Consider the following 19,391-nt stretch of genomic DNA (forward strand, 5'->3'; position numbering starts at 1 on the left):
TCTCAAATTAAGGTATTGTTATTAATGTTTAAAATCCTAAACAGCTCAGGGTACTTAAATGAGCTCCTTTAAGACACTGAGGCAAGGATTTTGATGGGTGCCTATATTTTTCTATTTATTTTACATGACTGAAATCCCAAAGGCCTCTTGGCTGTATCCCACAGTAAAAAAAAATCCAAATGAACATCAACGAGGAAAAACACGGATCAGCTGTAAGATTGGCACCCTGTCACTTGGAACCAAAAGCATCTTGAAATAAAATGGATTTAATCTGTTTATAGAGAACTGGGGAAAAGCGAAGGCTGCGTATACTTTGTGGGGAGAGCATTCCATAAAGTGGTGTTGGGGGGGGGGCTAGGGGAGGCGGGAAAGCTATTCCATGCCCCAGAATGGGACCGGAACTTCCTTTCAGCTGGCCTTTTCTCAGTGACAGGTGGCATTGAATTCTTAAGGGGCGTGCATAAGCGCACAAACGTGCCTACCGTTCCTGTCCTATTGTTTTTTTGTTTTTGTTTTCTTTTCTCCTTCCTATATATATGCTTATACCTCCTTATATTTACCCATATATATATATGTTTATTTACTATAGAATCTTTTTGTATGATACCTACATATATTGTTGTGACAAAATAAATAAATAAAATAAATCATTGCCCTGTGTATGGTATTTGGGAGCTGTGCCATTTAAAGGCTTTAAAGGTTTATGTTTAGGTGGAACCAAAGCGGGTGGGCGGAAGGATGAAACATCCTTTCTAAGAAGATGTTCTGGGACTTTTGCCAAGCCAATATTTGTCCATAGATGTGCTGTATTGCTTTATTGTATCTCTGATGGTCTGTTGCCTTTCATACGATCCGAGACGGAAGCATTCCTACAGAGAGTATCCGGCATCCCCCAAAGGTTCCCCGCCTTCACACAGGGGGGGGTCCAGCTGGCCTCCGCTTCCCGGTTGGCACCCCGCAAGATACCGCAAAGTACCTTGAGGACCCGGGGCTCCACTTCCAACCCTAAGTGAAGACGGCCGGGCATCCCTTGGGCGAATCGACTCTCCGAAATGCGCAAGGCGGGCGCCTGCGCCCGGGAGATGCCACCCGGAAAGAGGGGGCGGGAAAAAAGAGAGAGGCGTCACGTGCGTAAGCGCTTACGGGTCCATCCCCAAAGGTGCTGCAGCCTCGCTCCGGCGCCGGTTCTTCTGCCTTTGCCATCTCCCTGCCCCGGGCACGGGTGTCGTCCCCGGAGAGGCGGAGCTTGAAGATAGACACCCAGAGACAGAGATTTAAATTTCATTTCCACCTGGAAGGAGGGGAGCAGCAGCAGCAGCAGCAGCAACCCCGGCCGAGAGCCAAAGACTCGCTTGTTCTGAGCTGACCTAAAGCTAAAAGCCTGCCGGTTCCTTCTTCTTTCTTCTTCTTCTTTTGCTGCTGCTGCTGCTGCTGCCTCCGCTGCTACGACTGCTGCAAAGTCGCCCGCCCGCCCGCCTGCTTGCCTGCCAGCTGGCCAACCATGGGTCACTCCGGAGAGCCGGGCCTCATAGCCAACGTAGTGAACGACACCTTGGAGTTTTACCGCTGGAGCTGGAGCATCCGAGGTAAAAAGCAAGCGCCAAGCCCTTTTTTTTTGGGGGGGGGGAGTATTTTGTGTTAAGCCTGTCCTCTCAGCCTCCTCCCGATGCGCCGGCACTTGGCCTGCTTTCCCGTTAGCGCTCCTGGGTATGCAGCACCTGCCTGTCTCTCTTCTCCATCGCCGGCAATCCGGTTCCTCCTGCTGCCGTCGCCGTCTCTGCCTTCCTCATCACCTTCCCATCCAGGCTCTCAAAGGCGGGGGGGACTCCTCCCCGCCCCATTCCGCAAAATTCCTCCTTGGCTTGTCGCTGTCACACAACGGTCAAAATGGCTCCGGCTCTCTCTGTCTCTCTTTCTCTCTCTTATCTTGTCTAAAGCCGGTGGCTGAGTGACAGGAGGCGGCAAACTCAAAAGGAATCCTTCTACAAGACATTGGAAGGGGGGGCTTTTTCCTCATCCCCACATTTGGGGGTGGGGGTGGGGAGCCCTAAGTCATAAGCAGAGAAGAAACAGCGCTTTCAGTTTGTGGCCAGGGATGCTGTTCCGTCTCCTTTTTTGATTTTTGTTTTTTTATATTAGACGGCCTTCTAATGAGAGTAGATAGTGGAAGCTTACCAAGCATTTAGAATGAGTTCTAAATTCTTCCTCTGAAAGCTGGTGCTAAATCAAAGGCAGGTTAGCCCAGGACTGGTGGTGGTTGCTGCAGAGCTGTTTTAAAACATTGACCCTTTTAACTGTGAACATGCCAAGGAAAACCAGCTGCTGCCCACAAGCTGCTCTACAATTTAAAAAAAAAACTGTTTGGAAAGTGCTAACTCTAAGTGTAACATCTGAAGTATAACTCCACCATGTCATAAATCTCATGTCTATGGAGGGGCCAAGTTGACTGCTGACTGGGAGTGACTAAAAGTAGATAGTCAATACATCTGAAAACTGGGGGCCAATGCAAATTGGGGAAAATGAGACTAAAAGTATGATCCAGTGGCATCCTTTGTGCTGTAAAAGGAATGTGCAGTTAATAAATCTTTAGGGATTTTCTTCCTTCCTTCTTTCTCCCTCCTCTCCCCCTCCCTTCTTTTTTGTCTTTCTGTCTATTTGCCTTTTTTTATGGAAATCAGATCCTTCCTGATAATACATTCCCAGTTTCATGGTGTGGTTTGTTAAATCTAATCCCAAACTAATAGTTTATTTCAAAAAGGGAATGAAAAGTATAAAAATTAGCTAATAGATTTATATAAAATGTGTCTAATGATATAGAAGGGTATAATTTAGGATTGGCATGGCAGGTGCAGGAAGACAGTAGAACAAGATGATCACGTGACTTGTTTATTCTGAAGAATAACTTTTTGTTCAGTGGGCTTTAACCCCAGATAAATTACCTAAAGTTGCAGCCTTAGATTGCTTCTTGTCTTATGCATCAGCGAATAGCTTTGTTCTGCATGCGTGATAAATGAAACAATACATGGATAACTGGATGTTTGACATTTTCATGCTTATGACTGCAGATGATATGCATACATATTCTTCAGGAGCCAGGATTGCATTTATATTCAAGTGGCCAATACCTAATTTTAAATGCTAGGATGATTCTGCAACATACTGTATGGATTTCACTATAGGGAATAATAAAATTCATACTGTGTGGGTTATAAATTTTGAGAATTCGTAAGTAAATGCTGGCACTTATTGGACAATGCCATTCTCACTTCAGAAACTTTGCTTTGTGTACCATCTGCCTAATTATTCTCTATTATCTTTTTGCTTTTAGTCATACTTCAGAAATAATTATCCAACATCAACACTAATCCAAAACTTTAAACATTGAATGTGTTTACACAGAGCCACTTTCTTTCTTGTTACAAGGCACAGCTATGTAACAAGTTATTTCTTACAAGGCACAACTGAACTATAACAATTCTAAACTTTCAAGAATGGTACAATATGGACTTCTGCTAAAAACCCACTATTACTTCCTTCTCTTTAAAAAGCCTAGCTGTCATCTGGATAATTTAGAAAATGTTGCCTAATATCTTGTGCTGAGCCGACTAATTTGTAGTACATTAAGTAGTAAGGCAACATCTGAGACTGGTATATGTATAACTGGCATTATCTGAGGTTCCCAAAGAACATTATGTTTAGTTAATTTAAACACATTTCTCAGTGTATTGGTTATCTTGAAGCTCTTGAAATGAGGTGGATATAATTTAGATGGAGAAAAGCATAGAACTTCCATTGTATTCCTAGGCAGAAGAATAGGCTGGATCTAGCAAACTCTTATTGCAGAAAGAAACTTTTTTTTTTTGGTCTATGGAAGACTTTTGATCCAATAAAACATTTTCACTGCTTGAAGTGGACAGGAAATCATATTTATTCAGCTACTCCTTCCCTTCGCAATCCTCTGAAAGCCTGCTCCAGAGATTTGGAGAGCTTCCAGAAAATAAAGGAAATGGTGGTATGGTTGCAGAGGGTAGGATATTTACAAAAAATCTTTCCTTCCATTCTGAAGGTGAAAGCAGGCAGAGCAGGTCTAAAGCTGGTAGAAAAAAAATACTAGATTCATTATGAAGGAATTATATTAGTAATATGATTAGTTTCAAGCCATTAGGGTATATGTGTTTCTATAGTCATTGAGATTATCATTAAGTGTTGTAAGTGTTGTTGTACCTTGATGAAGGTATCTTTTTTTTTTTATGTACACTGAGATCGTATGCACCAAGACAAATTCCTTGTGTGTCCAATCACACTTGGCCAATAAAATTCTATTCTTCTATTCTTCTTCTAGTCATTAAGGGATGTATAGGTGTATCTAATATTCAAAACTATATTTGATCTATTCAGTAGAATTAGAAAAATATAATGATTTCATAATGCTATGGGAAGAGTTATATGACTTCTGTTTATATCATTGACTCTTGAAATTAATGATATTAATTTGAAAAAAAAAACAAGTTTGTGTGAATGACAGTAATAAAGTGATTGCTTCCTATTATTCTAAATAACAATGTTGGCCTTTATTAACTTTGCCCAATCTCTTAATACTCTTAATACTCTTTTAGACATTATCATCAAATGCATTATTTACATAATTGTTAACAATAAGTCCGTTAATTATTCCTATTACCATTGTAATAGGAATATATTATATATATTATATATATGTTATATATTTTTAACAAGGGGCTTGGCAGAGGGGATAGGACAAATAGTTTTCTTAACTCTTTCCAGTGAGTTTTTTTTATTTAGGATTTCATATTCTTAACCGCTATCCTTTGTTATCAATTTTACTTTGTCTAAATTTTCTTTTGGAAAAAAAGTGGATCAAATGCTTCTATTTCTTCTCCCCACTAATCTAATTATGGATTTGCTCTTACAGTTCTTTTTATTTATTGTGAGAGAGTTTAGAAAAGTAGACTAATCTGAATGAAGCTTCTGTTGGGCAGATGGTAGCTTTGGTTCTTCAGACAGCTTTTTGGATTCCAACCTTCTACTTTTAACCAATTGAAAAAAAGAAACACAGTCCATATAATCTTTTGAAAATACAATATCCAAAGAATCTGACCACAGTAATGTGTCTTTCTTTGAACCTGATTATAGGATTCTCTGATAATAGCAATGGTGCTGCCAAATGGATGAATCAGTACACCTAGTGCTGTACCACAGCATTTTTAATCAACAACATCTTGAAATTATACCACGCTTTTCTGGCCTTGCCCAGCACCCTATCATAAAGGCCTGGCCATGTTTGGCTATTGCTCAACTCATGGAATATTTCACCACATTGCAAATATCCCTGCACAGCCACATTGCACAACAAATGAAGAAATTTTATTCTCACTAAGACACCTACACAGTTTCTTTCCATTGTTTTCAACATTCTTATAGTTCTAACATCAGATTCTCAAATTATTCCTTCCTACCTCTAATCAGATGCTGGAGGGCCAGTTCATGCAATTGTGCTCTCACTAAGTTGTGGGGGTGAGGTGATGGTGTAATAATTGGAAGTTATGAAGAATGTGTCATGGTTCCGCTTCCCTTCAATTTCAGCCTATCTTCCATGGTTAGATTTTGGTCTAGGCTTAAAATGGCATCTCAAGTAATTATTGTACTTCCTAACCTTTTTATGACAAAATAGAAGGGATGAAAATGGATCCAACATGAGAACTTTCTTCTTTTGGATCTAGTGTATTATAAGTTCTGAATTTTACTTCTTGTCCAAATCTATAGATAGCTCATTTTTTTAATTTTCAGATGTATTTATTTATTTCCCAGTGTTTCTGTAAATTAAAAACTTGCAGGGTGCAGATAATCAAAAAGTATTGGGGAAAATATTCGATGGTTTACACATTATGTCAGTAATGTAATCCTGTGGATTTGTAACGTCACTGAAGTGATACAACAGATTGATTTTGTTCCATGTATTTCAAAATGGCTCCAAAAATAGTCTTTTGAAAAACAAAAGTCATCTATGTTTAAAAATGACACGACATAATATATAAAAAACATTTAAGAGTTTTTTATAAGATCCTTTTCAGTAGTATTAAGCCAGGTAACCAAAATTCTAAGCAATATCGGAAGTCATTTTGAAATTAGCTTCAAGAATGAATAAGTAAGGTATAGCCAACAATACAAATCAAAATGACTTTTCCAAAAAATTAACAATAAAAAACGAAACTGTGTTCTGCAAGAAAAGTGACATTAAGGGTGAATGTCATCCAATTAATTGTCTCATTATTAATATCAAAGTAACCTGTTTTCTATTTTAAAAATCATAAAGATTGTAACATCCAAAATGTAGGTACTAACCACAATTAGAGAGAATGTGGTAAGGCCATCAGAGTAGAAACCAGAACACTGTTGAGTTCTAATCCTGCCTTAGGCATGAAAGATGGCTGGGCGACCTTGAGAGTCTCTTTCCCCCCCCCCTCCACGCCCCTTCAGCACAACTCACCTCACAGGGTTGTTATTGTGGGCAAAATAGGAGGAGAAAGGAATATTAGATATGTTCACCACCTTGTGTTGTTTATAAAAATAATAAAGGCAGGATGTAAATAAAATAAATTTTTACAGCAAATAAAATGTCTAACTTCTATCAGTGAGGACCATTAGGCTGATGTTATGCAAGACATAACTATTCAAACTATTTTCCATCAGATAATGCCACACTAAGGATATTTTGCCCCAAAATATTTCTGAACCCTTCTCTTATTAAACTCTAGGCATGGGTCAAAGTTACAGAGTTCTAACTTAAGAGTTAAGAGTGGTGCTCCAGCTGCAGAACCTTTCCCATTCATTTCAATCAAAACACACAAGGATTTGTTTGTACACATCACTTTCCCTTTCTCTGCATCAAAATGAAAGAAATGGCACATATGAAAAAGTTGTATATGTTACACTTGATGATGACAGTGATACTTCTAGACAGTTTTTACTGCAATGGAGAAACAATGCGTGGGGATCAAAGCTTGGGGATCAAAAACAATACCTGAAGCATTTCTGAACAGATATTTTGTGTGCATCAGCTTTACCCTTTGAGTTCAATCACTTGCATTTTGCAAAGAATCTTATAATTGGTCTGGGGATGGATGCCCAATTTTTTTTTCAGACGAAAACAAGAATAGCATTAATGGCACTGTCCAAGTGCTAGATTAACTAGTACTGATGTGCAAATTTACCCTCCTCTCTCTTTTTTCTGGTACTTTTCAGAGTAAATAGTGGATTATCTATATTTTTTATCCAAGACTTTGTGATGACAGACATGCCTTTGTTCTTGATTTTCTTTTGAAAGTAACTTATGTATGAAACTTTTTTTTTCAGGGAAATGCATATCTGAGGCTAATTTGTGCAAAACATTATTGTGGCACTTTGAAAAATATAATATTTATTCGTTTATTTAATGTACTTAGAACATTACTCCATGAAAATATTTGTAAATGTGCATGTGTTGATTATTTATTTCTGCTAATTTTGCAGAATTGTCTCAGTTTAAATATTTAATTTAAAATGGTTTACTGCAAGGACAATATACTCTTGAGTTCATTTAAATTCATTTCTAAGTTTCCAGTGTCAGGAAAAACTGAGTAAAATACAGTAATGTTTCTCTCAAAATGTCTATGGAGATTCTCAGTCATCCAGGTCAGGGGTCTCCAACCTTGTCAACTTTAAGACTTGTGAACTTCAACTCCCAGGTTGGAGACCCCTGATCCAGGTCATGGTTGTCCCACAGGTCATTTTTTAAGAGGCAACTAGTCTTTCTGGTCCAGAAAGTCCAGTTGCCTCTTGAAAAAGGGTATCTCTAAAAAAGCTTGATACTTTTGCTTTTTCAAAAGGCAACTGAACTTTATTTGTTTTTCCTTGAAGACATTTTTTTTGTTCAGTTGCCTTTTGAAAAAGCACCTTTGAGGCAACTATGACCTGGATGACCTAGAATCTTCATAGACATTGAAACTTTTGTGCACAACATCAGCAAGCATGCAAAATATGCCACAATTTAAATGACTTCTCATACTACTGATTTCTGACCATTATAAAATGGTTTTATATATGCACATTATACCTGTAACCACAGCTATTTGGCTATGAATCATATGATAATGACATTTCTGAGAATTATTAAGATTGCTCTGTTCTTTTCTGTTCTGTGCTGAAATTGTTTGTTCTTATTGTTCTCTTTGAATTGGGTAGAGATTTGGATCTTCATGTAATTTGGGTTTCTGCTCAACAGCTCAAACCATTCAGCTATAACATGCAATAGCAACATTTTACATAAGGAGCCTAGCCTGGTCTGGAGAAACTATTTCCAATGAGAAAAAGAAAGCCTATTTGGGGGCTCTTTATTGCTATTGAGAGCAGCTGAGAGAACTTGAAAATCTTGGGAATAATTTCCACTATTATAAATATTGAACAAAATGCATGCCTTTGGAAACCAAAAGTTAGTATCATGCCACCATGAATTATTTCTTAGAAAAATGGTACACAGCTGATTTCTTCGCTTTTGTAAATATGCTAAAAATTGCACTAAGTGGGGCTAGTGCAAATACTAAATTTAATTTGATTGGCATGCAATTAACTGGCTATAATTAAATTGAATTGAATTGCAATTAATAAATGCAGTTAAAATAATTGGCCCACAGTATTTAATGATTTTTGCTCTGTCCCAGTAAAAATTACTTCTCAACAGTGAACCCTGAAAGGGCTCTGTGAAGGCCGATGCAGACCTTGGTAGGCAACTTTTGCATCCCTGCTATCAAATGGTCATATGCATGTTTCTCAGGAGTAGTTCCCATTATAATTATTGGGCCTTCTTCTGAATTAATGTGGAACATAATTTACTGATTGTTATCTAGGTATTCAAATGTTTTTCAGTTTCTCCAGGTGTCTTTTTATTAGTGTACCATATTAGCCTGTTGAAGTATAGAGAATGCCACAGAAAATTCAAATGAAATTGTTAAGTTCGGGCAATGAAGAGGCAGGAGACGATACAAGTGACAACAGTTCTTTGGTTTATTGTGATCCCAGCAGCAACCAACAGGCAAAACCCCTCTTTAAATAGTATTTTGGCTGAGGCATCAGCCAATCAGCAACGTGCCATTTCCCGCCCAAATTTCCCTCCTGAAAATTCAAATACATTACACTCCTCCCCTCCCAGAACACATTGTACCATATTTACATAGTTTTTTGCATAACATTTGCATGTTATTTTTCCACGTAGTCATGCAGGTAGACAGGGCGTCTCCTAACTCTTTCTGACCTGCGCAATTCATTCCCTGGGAGTGAGTCGAGCTGGTCGGAGGGACTGTTTGTTCCTCCCAGCTCCTCCTCTGGGCCCTCCGGCCCTGGATTATTGGCAGAGTCGTCCCTGCTGTCCTCTGGAGGAGCCGGTTGGCGTCGCTGGACTTTTTCAGACTCAGCTAAGTCCTCCGATCGGGGTTGAGTTAGCTGTTGGTTCAAATATTGGGTAGTCAGGGTCTGGCTGTTTGGTTTCTGGATTGATTTGTATTCGTTTTCGTAATTGATCTATGTGGCGTCTCCACACTTGGCCATCCCCCATGTCCACTATGTATGACTTTGGGCCCGTCACTCCTACAATTGTTCCCTTTAGCCACGCTGGGCCCTCACTATAGTTATGTGCCCAGACCGGGTCACCTGTTGTCATTGTTCTGGTTCTTCCCTTTGTGTTTTGGTACCCATCAGGGGAGTATGTTGGGTTTAACCGATCTAGGGGGCACCGGAGTCTTCTACCCATTAGTAACTCCGATGGGCTGGACCAAGGACCCTGGGTTTCTCCCAATCCCTTATGGGGGCTGTTGGGGGTAGTGGCCTTGATTCTTGACATGCTTGGCATTTCCCTACCCGGTCGCTAATGTCTTTATCCATTTGTGGCCACCACACGTAACTTCTCGCTAGGCTCTTCATCCTCACAATCCCTGGGTGGCCCACATGCAATAGTTCCAACACATGCCCTCGTAATTTCTCCGGAATAACCACCCTATCCCCCCATAACAGACAACCCCCTTGTACCGACAGTTCCGAACGCTTTTTTGTAAATTCTTTGAAACGATCCCCCGGTGCAGTGGACCATCCCCTCTGCACCCAACCAATCACAGTTCTTACGACAATGTCTTTGTAAGATGCCCTAGTCACTTCCGTAGATGTGACTGGGCCAGAGTCCAAAGAGTCAATTAACAAGACGGGCGTCCCTGAGGTCGGGTCTTCGATAGTCTCTGGTAACGGGCATCTACTTAAAGCGTCCGCATGTCCCAAATCTTTGCCCGGTCGGTGAGACAGTTTGTATGAATATGCTGCCAGGAAAATAGTCCAACAGGTCAGCCTGGGTGATAATAGTCCAACGGGTCCCCCGCCAAGAGTCCCAATAAAGGTCTGTGGTCTGTGACTATTTCAAATTGCCACCCAAACAGGTACTCGTGGAATTTTTTAACCCCAGAAACTATAGCCAGGGCTTCCCGGTCTAGTTGGCTATAGTTCCTTTCCGCTGTGGACATCGTGCGGGAAAAATATGCGATAGGAGCTTCTGAACCGTTCGGTAACCTGTGGCTGAGGACAGCCCCTACCCCGTAGGGTGATGCATCACAAACTAGTACTAATGGCAATGTCCCATTGTACTGAATTAGAAGGCTATCGCTAGATAAGAGTTTCTTAACGCCTTCAAATGCCTTAGCCTCAACCCTGCCCCAAATCCAAACAGATTTTTTCGCTAGCAGTTTATGTAGCGGTTCGGCTACCATTGCCTTATTTTTTAAAAATACCGCATAGAAGTTTACGAGCCCCAAAAATGCTTGTAATTCTGTTTTGTTTTTTGGGGTTGGGGCCTTTCTAATGGCTCGCACTTTGCTCTCAGTTGGGTGGATGCCTTCCTTATCTATCCGGTAACCCAAGAATTCTACGGATTCAACTCCTATCTGGCATTTGTTGAGTTTAACCTTAAGCCCCGCAGACCTGAAAATGCCCAAAACCTTCCGTAATTTGACCCCTAATTCTTCCAAGTTTTCTGCTGATACCAGTACATCGTCGAAATATGGGACTACTCCCGGTAGACCTTGTAGGAGTCGTTCCATTAGGTTTTGGAATAACCCGGGGGCTACACTAACTCCGAACTGAAGTCGAGTGCATTTAAAAGCGCCCCGATGTGTGACAGTTGTCTGCGCTTTGGCCGTTTCGCCGTCAACTGGTAATTGTTGGTAGGCTTGGGCCAGATCGAGTTTGGCAAAAACCTGTCCCTGTCCTAACGAGTGCAACAGATGTTGCATTACGGGAACAGGGTAAGTACTCTTTTGCAATGCTTTGTTAAGCGTTGCCTTATAGTCAGCGCAAATCCGGACTGATCTGTCCGGTTTGACTGGGGTCACTATTGGTGTCTCCCATTTTGCATGGTCGACGGGGACTAGGATTCCCTGGCTTACTAATTTGTCTAGTTCCCTGTCAATCTTGGGTTTTAGGGCGAACGGGACCCTCCTAGCTTTTAATCTAATGGGAGCCACCTGGGGGTCCAAATTGAATGAAATGGGGGTCCCCACGTACTTGCCCAGGCAGTCTTGGAAAACGTCCTCAAACTCTCTCAACAATTTGTCCTTTAGGTTGACTCCGCTTCTGTGAACCCCGGTTATTTCCATGCCCAAGGCTCTGAACCAGTCCAGACCTAGCAAACTGGGCAGGTTTCCATCTACGATGGTGATCGGCAGGGTTTTCTTGAAATGTCCATATTTCACTCTGATGACGTGACCCCTCGAACAGGGATTTGGTTCCCCTGGTAGTCTTGCACTCTCAGCTTTTGGGGTTGCAGCTGGCGTTTCGCGATGTCTGGTAGGTCCCTTGCGATTGTGTCCCAAGACATAATCGTGATTGATGAGCCGGTATCCACCTCCATTTTATACTGCACTCCTTCGATGTGTGTCTTGGTGAATATTTTCTTCTCTAGCCGTGTCGATGCGTGGCCCACTCTCAGAGTGGTCTGATTCAAATTCGCACCCTTTTTGAACTGACCAATCCCTGGCCGCTTCGCGGATCCGGCGCCCTGTTGATTGGCCGGTTTGAATTTTGGGCAGGAAGGTTGAGAGGCTCGGCAGGCCTGAGCTATGTGTCCTTTCTTTTCACACCGCCGACAAATTGCGTCTTTGAATCTGCAATTCTGTCGTTGGGGTTGGCCTCCACGACTCACGCACTCGTCCCAGTCGCCTCTTTCCGGCCTCCCGGTGTGGAAGACCTCTTCCTCTTCTTCACCGTCCGATTTGGCCTGGATTTCTTCACTGTGGACTGGCGTTGCTTTTGCCGCGGCATTTGGCGTGTTCGGCTTTTGTAAGGTTTCTGCCGCTTTGGTGGACATCTCGTGTGCTCTCGCCTCATCCAGGGCTATCGCCAGGGTTAGGTTGCTTTTCAACAGCAGCCGCCTCTGTAGTCGGATGTCCCTGACCCCACAAATGAGTTGTTCTAATAAAGAGTCCTCCAAGTCTCTATACTCACAGTGGTTTGCGGCTTTCCTTAATGCGGCCATGTACACACTTATCGATTCGCCCTCTCGCTGAACTCTTTGCCTCAACTCGAACCGTTGTACAAACTTTGATGGCACCAGCGCGTAGTGTGCTCGTAGCGTCATCTGTAGCATTTGCCATGGCACCGACTGTACCGGCGTTGGTTCCGACAGCGATTCGGCGGTATTGAAGACTTCTGGCCCACAGTGGCTCAGGAAGTAAACTCGCTTCCGATTATCCGATACTCCTTGCAGTTCGTTAGCTTCGAGGAAACATTCGAAACGGGCCATGTACGACCCCATTTCTCCTTGGCTGGGTCGAATGGCGCTGGCAGCGTATAGCTAGACATCGCTATGTATCTGTCCTTGATACTGGCTGGGTTTGAAGTTACGTTGCTTCTTCAGCTCTTTTCCTAGTCTCACTGCCTTCAAAATCCCACCTTCGTCGCCAATGTTAAGTTCGGGCAATGAAGATGCAGGAGACGATACAAGTGACAACAGCTCTTTGGTTTATTGTGATCCCAGCAGCAACCAACAGGCAAAACCCCTCTTTAAATAGTATTTTGGCTGAGGCATCAGCCAATCAGCAACGTGCCATTTCCCGCCCAAATTTCCCTCCTGAAAATTCAAATACATTACAGAAATGTTACAATTTTAAAATATTGCTTGACTCCTATGATAACAAAAGAGTGTCCTCTTTCTTAAAAAGTTGGAAAGGAGAAGTGTAAGTTTAAGGCTTTACAAGGTCAATCCATTTTCAAATTCCTAAACAAAGGCCAAATATGGAAAATAAAAAAGATGGAAAATAAAGCTAATTTATGTATTATCTAAATACATAAATAATAAAAGATAAATAATTTAAAGCTTGCATTGTTGTGTTCATATAATTGTATACAATCGGCTTTATTTGGTCGTGCAAGATTTGTGCAGATATAACAGAATCCAGTAGCAATAAAAATAGCACTTAGACTTATATATACCCCTCCATAGTGCTTTATAGCACTTGCTGAGCAGTTTACAATGTCACCATAATGCCCCCAACAATCTGGGTCCTCATTTTATCAACCTTGGAAGGCTGGAAGATTTAAGCCAGTCAGGATCAAGCTTCATGCTGAGGGCAGAGTTAGCCTGTAATTCTGCATTCTAACCACTGCACCACCAGGGCTCTTGCAGAATCCAATCCTCATCTCAGAATGTTGAAGAGTTTCATGTGGTCCATGACTGTGGGTTTCCTACCCATTTAAAAATTATGAGTGCAGAGGTACACCATATTCCCTCTGCCATTTTATTATAATTAGCTTGTAACATACATGCATAAAAACATAAAGCCAGAATTTATTTAATATTAATGAAAAAGCTTAAGACAAGATGGTGAGGGCAAAAATTAGTATTCGATAACTCAACTCTGTTTTCTTGCTCCTCCAACAACTTGGCTTTCAACTTTCAATTTATTAGAGAGATAATGTGGAATACCATCTGATAAATGAACAAATCACACCTAACATTCTGCTCATCCTTTCGATGAAGATAACATCTATATTCACCAGTATGAAATTAACTGCTGGACTAGACTAAAGGAAATGATAGATATATGAATGACTCATTTATACTGACTAAGCAATATATAATACCTGTATGTGGTACACTTTAATTATGGTTTAAGGTTCCTGAGGTATCTTACAACTTTTATTAAAATCAGTCATAGACATGGGTCTTTTTTGTGGTTTGCTAAGAAATATTAAGCTATAGCAAAATATGTTAATTAGAAGCAAACCACACCTCTTGAATTTAGTCATCTAAAAGTTTATTGTATTAAAGCTGATCCAAATTTTTGTAGAATTTCTTTTTTAAACCAGACTCTTCTGGCATGCAAGCTTGCTATGCATAGGTTTTTCCTCACTATTTGTTGTTGTTGTTGTTAGTTGCAAAGTTGTGTCCGACCCATCGCGACCCCATGGACAACATTCCTCCAGGCCTTCCTGTCCTCTACCATCCTCTGGAGTCCATTTAAACTCATGCCTACTGCTTCAGTGACTCCATCCAGCCACCTCGTTCTCTGTCGTCCCCTTCTTCTTTTGCCCTCAATCTTTCCCAGCATTAGGCTCTTCTCCAGTGAGTCCTTCTTTCTCATTAGGTGGCCAAAGTATTTCAGTTTCATCTTCAGGATCTGGCCTTCTAAAGAGCAGTCAGGGTTGATCTCCTCTAGAACTGACTTGTTTGTTCGCCTTGCAGTCCAAGGGACTCGCAGGAGTCTTCTCCAGCACCAGAGTTCAAAGGCCTCAATTCTTTGGCGCTCAGCCTTTCTTATGGTCCAACCTTTACAGCCATACATTGCAACTGGGAAAACCATAGCTTTGGCTATACGCACTTTCGTTGGCAGGGTGATGTCTCTGCTTTTTAGTACGCTGTCTAGATTTGCCATAGCTTTCCTCCCCAGGAGCAAGCGTCTTTTAATTTCTTGGCTGCAGTCCCCATCTGCGATGATCTTGGAGCCCAGGAAAATAAAATCTGTCACTACCTCCATTTCTTCACCATCTATCTGCCAGGAATTGAGAGGCCCGGATGCCATGATTTTTGTTTTCTTAATGTTGAGTTTCAAGCCAACTTTTGCACTCTCCTCCTTCACCCGCATCAAGAGACTTTTTAGTTCCTCTTCGCTTTCTGCCATTAGAGTGGCATCATCTGCATATCTGAGGTTGTTGATATTTCTTCCGGCAATCTTAATTCCAATTTTTGATTCATATAGCCCCGCCTTTCTCATGATGTCTTCTGCATATAAGTTAAATAGGCAGGGTGATAGTATACAGCCTTGCCGGACTCCTTTCCCAATTTTGAACCAATCAGTGGTTCCGTGTCCAGTTCTCACTGTGGCTTCTTGACCCGCATACAGGTTTCTCAAGAGACAAATAAGATGGTCTGGTATTCCCATCTCTTTAAGAACTTGCCACAATTTGTTGTGATTCACACAATCAAAGGCTTTAGCATAGTCAATGAAGTAGAGGTAGATGTTTTTCTGGAACTCCCTAGCTTTCTCCATGATCCAGTGTATGTTGGCAATTTGATCTCTAGTTCCTCTGCCTCTACGAAATCCTGCCTATACTTATTTATTTATTTATTTATTTATTTATTTATTTATTTGATCATATTTATATACCGCCCTATCTCCCGAAGGACTCAGGGCGGTTTACAGGCACTTAAAAACACATAAATACAATATAAAAGCAATTAAAAAACTTATTCTAAAAGCCCGATAATTAAAAAATATAGACATAAAACCCAATTTAAAACCCATAAATTTAAAATCTAACTCAGTCCTGCGCAATTAAATAAGTATGTTTTAAGCCCGCGGAAGGTCCGAAGGTCCAGCTGACGAAGTCCGGGGTAGTTCGTTCCAGAGGTTGGGAGCCCCCACAGAGAAGGTCCTTCCCCTGGGCGTCGCCAGACGACATTGCCTCGCTGACGGCACCCTGAGGAGTCCCTCTCTATGAGAGCGCACGGGTCGGTGAGAGGTATTCGGTAGCAGTAGGCGGTCCCGTAAATAACCCGGCCCTATGCCATGGAGCGATTTAAAGGTGGTCACCAAAACCTTGAAGCGCACCCGGAAGGCCACAGGTAGCCAGTGCAGTCTGCGCAGGATAGGTGTTATGCGGGGGCCACGGGGGGCTCCATCTATCACCCGCGCAGCTGCATTCTGGACTAACTGAAGCCTCCGAGTGCACCTCAAGGGGAGCCCCATGTAGAGAGCATTGCAGTAATCCAGGCGAGACGTCACGAGTGCGTGAGTGACCGTGCATAGGGCATCCCGGTCCAGAAAGGGGCGCAACTGGCGTACCAGGCGAACCTGGTAGAACGCTCTCCTGGAGACGGCCGTCAAATGATCTTCTAGAGACAGCCGTTCATCCAGGAGGACGCCTAAGTTGCGGACCCTCTCCATCGGGGCCAATGACTCGCCACCGATGGTCAGCCGCGGATTTAGCTGACTGTACCGGGATGCCGGCATCCACAGCCACTCTGTCTTGGAGGGATTGAGCTTGAGCCTGTTTCTCCCCATCTTTCCTCACTATACCATGTATATTTGTGGGTATGATTTAAACATTAAGTGTTTAAGAACAAGCTGCAGCAAACCTCAGGCTCCTGAACATATTTCATTATCTAGCACATCCATAAAAAAGAATGTGAATGTTTTTATTTTTGTCTGATGACTAGAAGCAAGCTAATTTCATCGTAACAATCGCTTTATTTTTACTATTCTTACTATATTGAGTGGTCACCATTGTTTTGCACTGAGATAATTCACAAAGTGTGGGTTAATGGAACCAAAGCTTCCGATTTTTTCTTTGAGGCCAAGTTGGAACCAAGGATGTGTTCATATACACATGGGGCTAGATTCAATCACCATTGTCTTGTGTTACATTGGAATGAAATTTCTAGCAAGAAGATTGAGTTCACACACTCATTACCTTCTTACTTTTGGTTTAGCATGTTGTGTAAACTAAACTGCTCTGGGAGAATATGGATAATTCTGTATTCATCCAGTAAAATGGTATTAATAATTATAAAATAATTATTATTAATAATTCAGAATTTATTTTCAGCAAATATGCATTTGCCTACAGCAGGAAGTTTGTATTTCCTATAGAAAGCTATACATGCTTATTTTAATGGTTCCAGGTTTGATGCTGGAATTTCTCAAGAGTAAAACTGGAATACATCTATAGAGGGTTCTACATGAAAAAACCTATCTGGATTTCACTCAGAATTTCAAGCAAGTCATGGAGGCTGAAACAGTACTGATCAGTTAGATAGATATCATTAACATCAGGACCTAGGCGGGTCCCTTTTGATTCTTTTAGACCTTTTCATGGTGCTTAATACCATCAACCATGGAATTCCATGGCCTCTTTCAAGGATTGGGAGAGGGACATTTGTTTTCACTTGCTATTTAAATAGGAAGGCCAAACCACAGCCAGGAGAGACCTTTGCCCAGCTTTGACTGCTGCTCCACGTACTTGGATTAGAATGTTCCAGAGGCAGGTAAGTAGACAAGTCTCACAGTAAAGTTATCCTACTGCTATATGAGCAGGCAATTCTGGCCTGTGGTGCTGGGAGAAGTGCTCATGTCCTTGGTTACTCAGAGCTGTCTTATATGCCATTTAACATCTACATGAAACCAATAGTGGAGGTGATCTATCAGGGTAAAGTGTCATCAATATACTAATGACATCCACCAGTAGATTTCCCTCTGGGCTGAGCTAGAAATGCTAGGGAAGTCCTGCTCTATCATGGAGGCTGTGAGAAATTGGATATAGCAAAACAGCTTAGATTAACTCTTGCAATGGCTGTCAATTTCAATTCATCTGTTAAAGGACTAGCTGTCCTCTAACAGATGAACAACAGAACAATAGAGGGATCTACTGTTCATCAGTAAATAATGTGGCACTCTAACAACTCTGGTTACCGTAACAACACTAGTTACTCTGGATCAATATAGAAAATATGAACTTTCTCTTGTAAATGCATATCTGTTCCTATGCATATTTGCTAAAATAGTAAGTATGGTATGAGACATTGTCTCTGGAACATTCTAATCCAAGTAGGATCTTAAAGGGAACAACGATCAAAGTTGGACAGTGGTCCCCCTGGTCATAGCTTGGGCTTCCTATTTAAATAGTACATGAAAGCTTATTCAAACTTAATCACTTTTCATCTGGATTATTGCAACATGCTCTGTGTGGGGCTGCCATTGGGGATAATTTAGAAGCTGTAGCTGCATAAAACACAAGGCTAGAAGACTATCTGGTCAATCCACCAGTGCAGAAATCCTGTTTTAAAATCATTGCCTGGAGTACTGGTAGAATTCCAGGCCTAATTAAAAATTCTAGTTATTCATCTAAATGCCAGAAACAGTGCAATATGAGATTAATTGGGCAATATCTTGCCATAAAGAATCTGCTTCAGTATCATCAGTATAACCTGTTGAGGGAGCTGGTATTTTCTGAGGTACATAGAGTGTAGACACAGTAGCAGACCTTCTCTGCAGTAGCCGCTTACAAAATAAAATAATAAAATAAAATACGTAATAAAATATTGATCAGGGAGCAGCTGTGTCAAGATAAAATTACATCACAGGTATTTATTGGCACGAGTGCTAAGTTTACTGGTTCTTTTAAAAACAAAATGGAGGGGCAACCACATAAATGTTTATCATTAAGAGATTTTTTTTTCTCTAATGAGCTATTTAGGTTATAATAATCATGTAGAATTTATTGCGAAGATTTATTACTGCTACTGCATATTAGGCCCAATTGTTCAGAAGTGTAAAAAAATACGTTCTTATAAATACATGTAAAATTATTTAGGGGGTGCTAGTTGAAACTTGTAAAACTTTGTGTTAAAGTTAACAGCAAATATTTATTTCTTCCTGTGAAATGAATGCAATACTGTCATGAGTCATCTGGATATAATCTTTTTATTACAAATTTCCAGTGGAATTACAAAATTAATGTAAAGAATAGGAAAAAATGTAAGCAGAATTTGTATAGTATTATAAAATCTCAGGGAACTTCTGCATTGACCTGTAATATCTGCTGGGAAGAACCCAACAATTGAAAAAAAGCAGTTCCTGAAAAAAGCAAACTCTACTTATAGGGATGTATTTACAGTAAATGTTTCCCTCTTAGTTATTCAGCTGCAGACATTAGAAGAGGTCATGCTGATTGAATAAAAAGGTGTGCTAGATTGGCCCTGTAAATGCCTTTGTGCTAAAAATAGCAGCCATAGCTATTAATACTTGGTAAAGCTTCACACGTGAATTAGCAAGTAGAAGTTTATGGTTAGGAATTTATTTACT

At 41.0% G+C, this 19,391-nt stretch overlaps 1 protein-coding gene across 1 annotated transcript in view; it reads left to right on the plus strand.

The window, feature by feature from the left end:
- Positions 1-1,274: 1,274 nt before the first annotated feature.
- Positions 1,275-19,391, plus strand: part of ELOVL4 (ELOVL fatty acid elongase 4) — a 54,183-nt gene continuing 36,066 nt past the window's right edge. Inside the window, exon 1 of the mRNA XM_058176011.1 lies at positions 1,275-1,586. Within this exon, the coding sequence (XP_058031994.1) occupies positions 1,502-1,586 (85 nt within the window). The 5' untranslated portion in view covers positions 1,275-1,501. The remainder of the gene's footprint in view (positions 1,587-19,391) is intronic.

The sequence above is a fragment of the Ahaetulla prasina genome, chromosome 1, assembly GCF_028640845.1.
Source record: "Ahaetulla prasina isolate Xishuangbanna chromosome 1, ASM2864084v1, whole genome shotgun sequence".
Taxonomy (NCBI): Eukaryota; Metazoa; Chordata; class Lepidosauria; order Squamata; family Colubridae; genus Ahaetulla; species Ahaetulla prasina.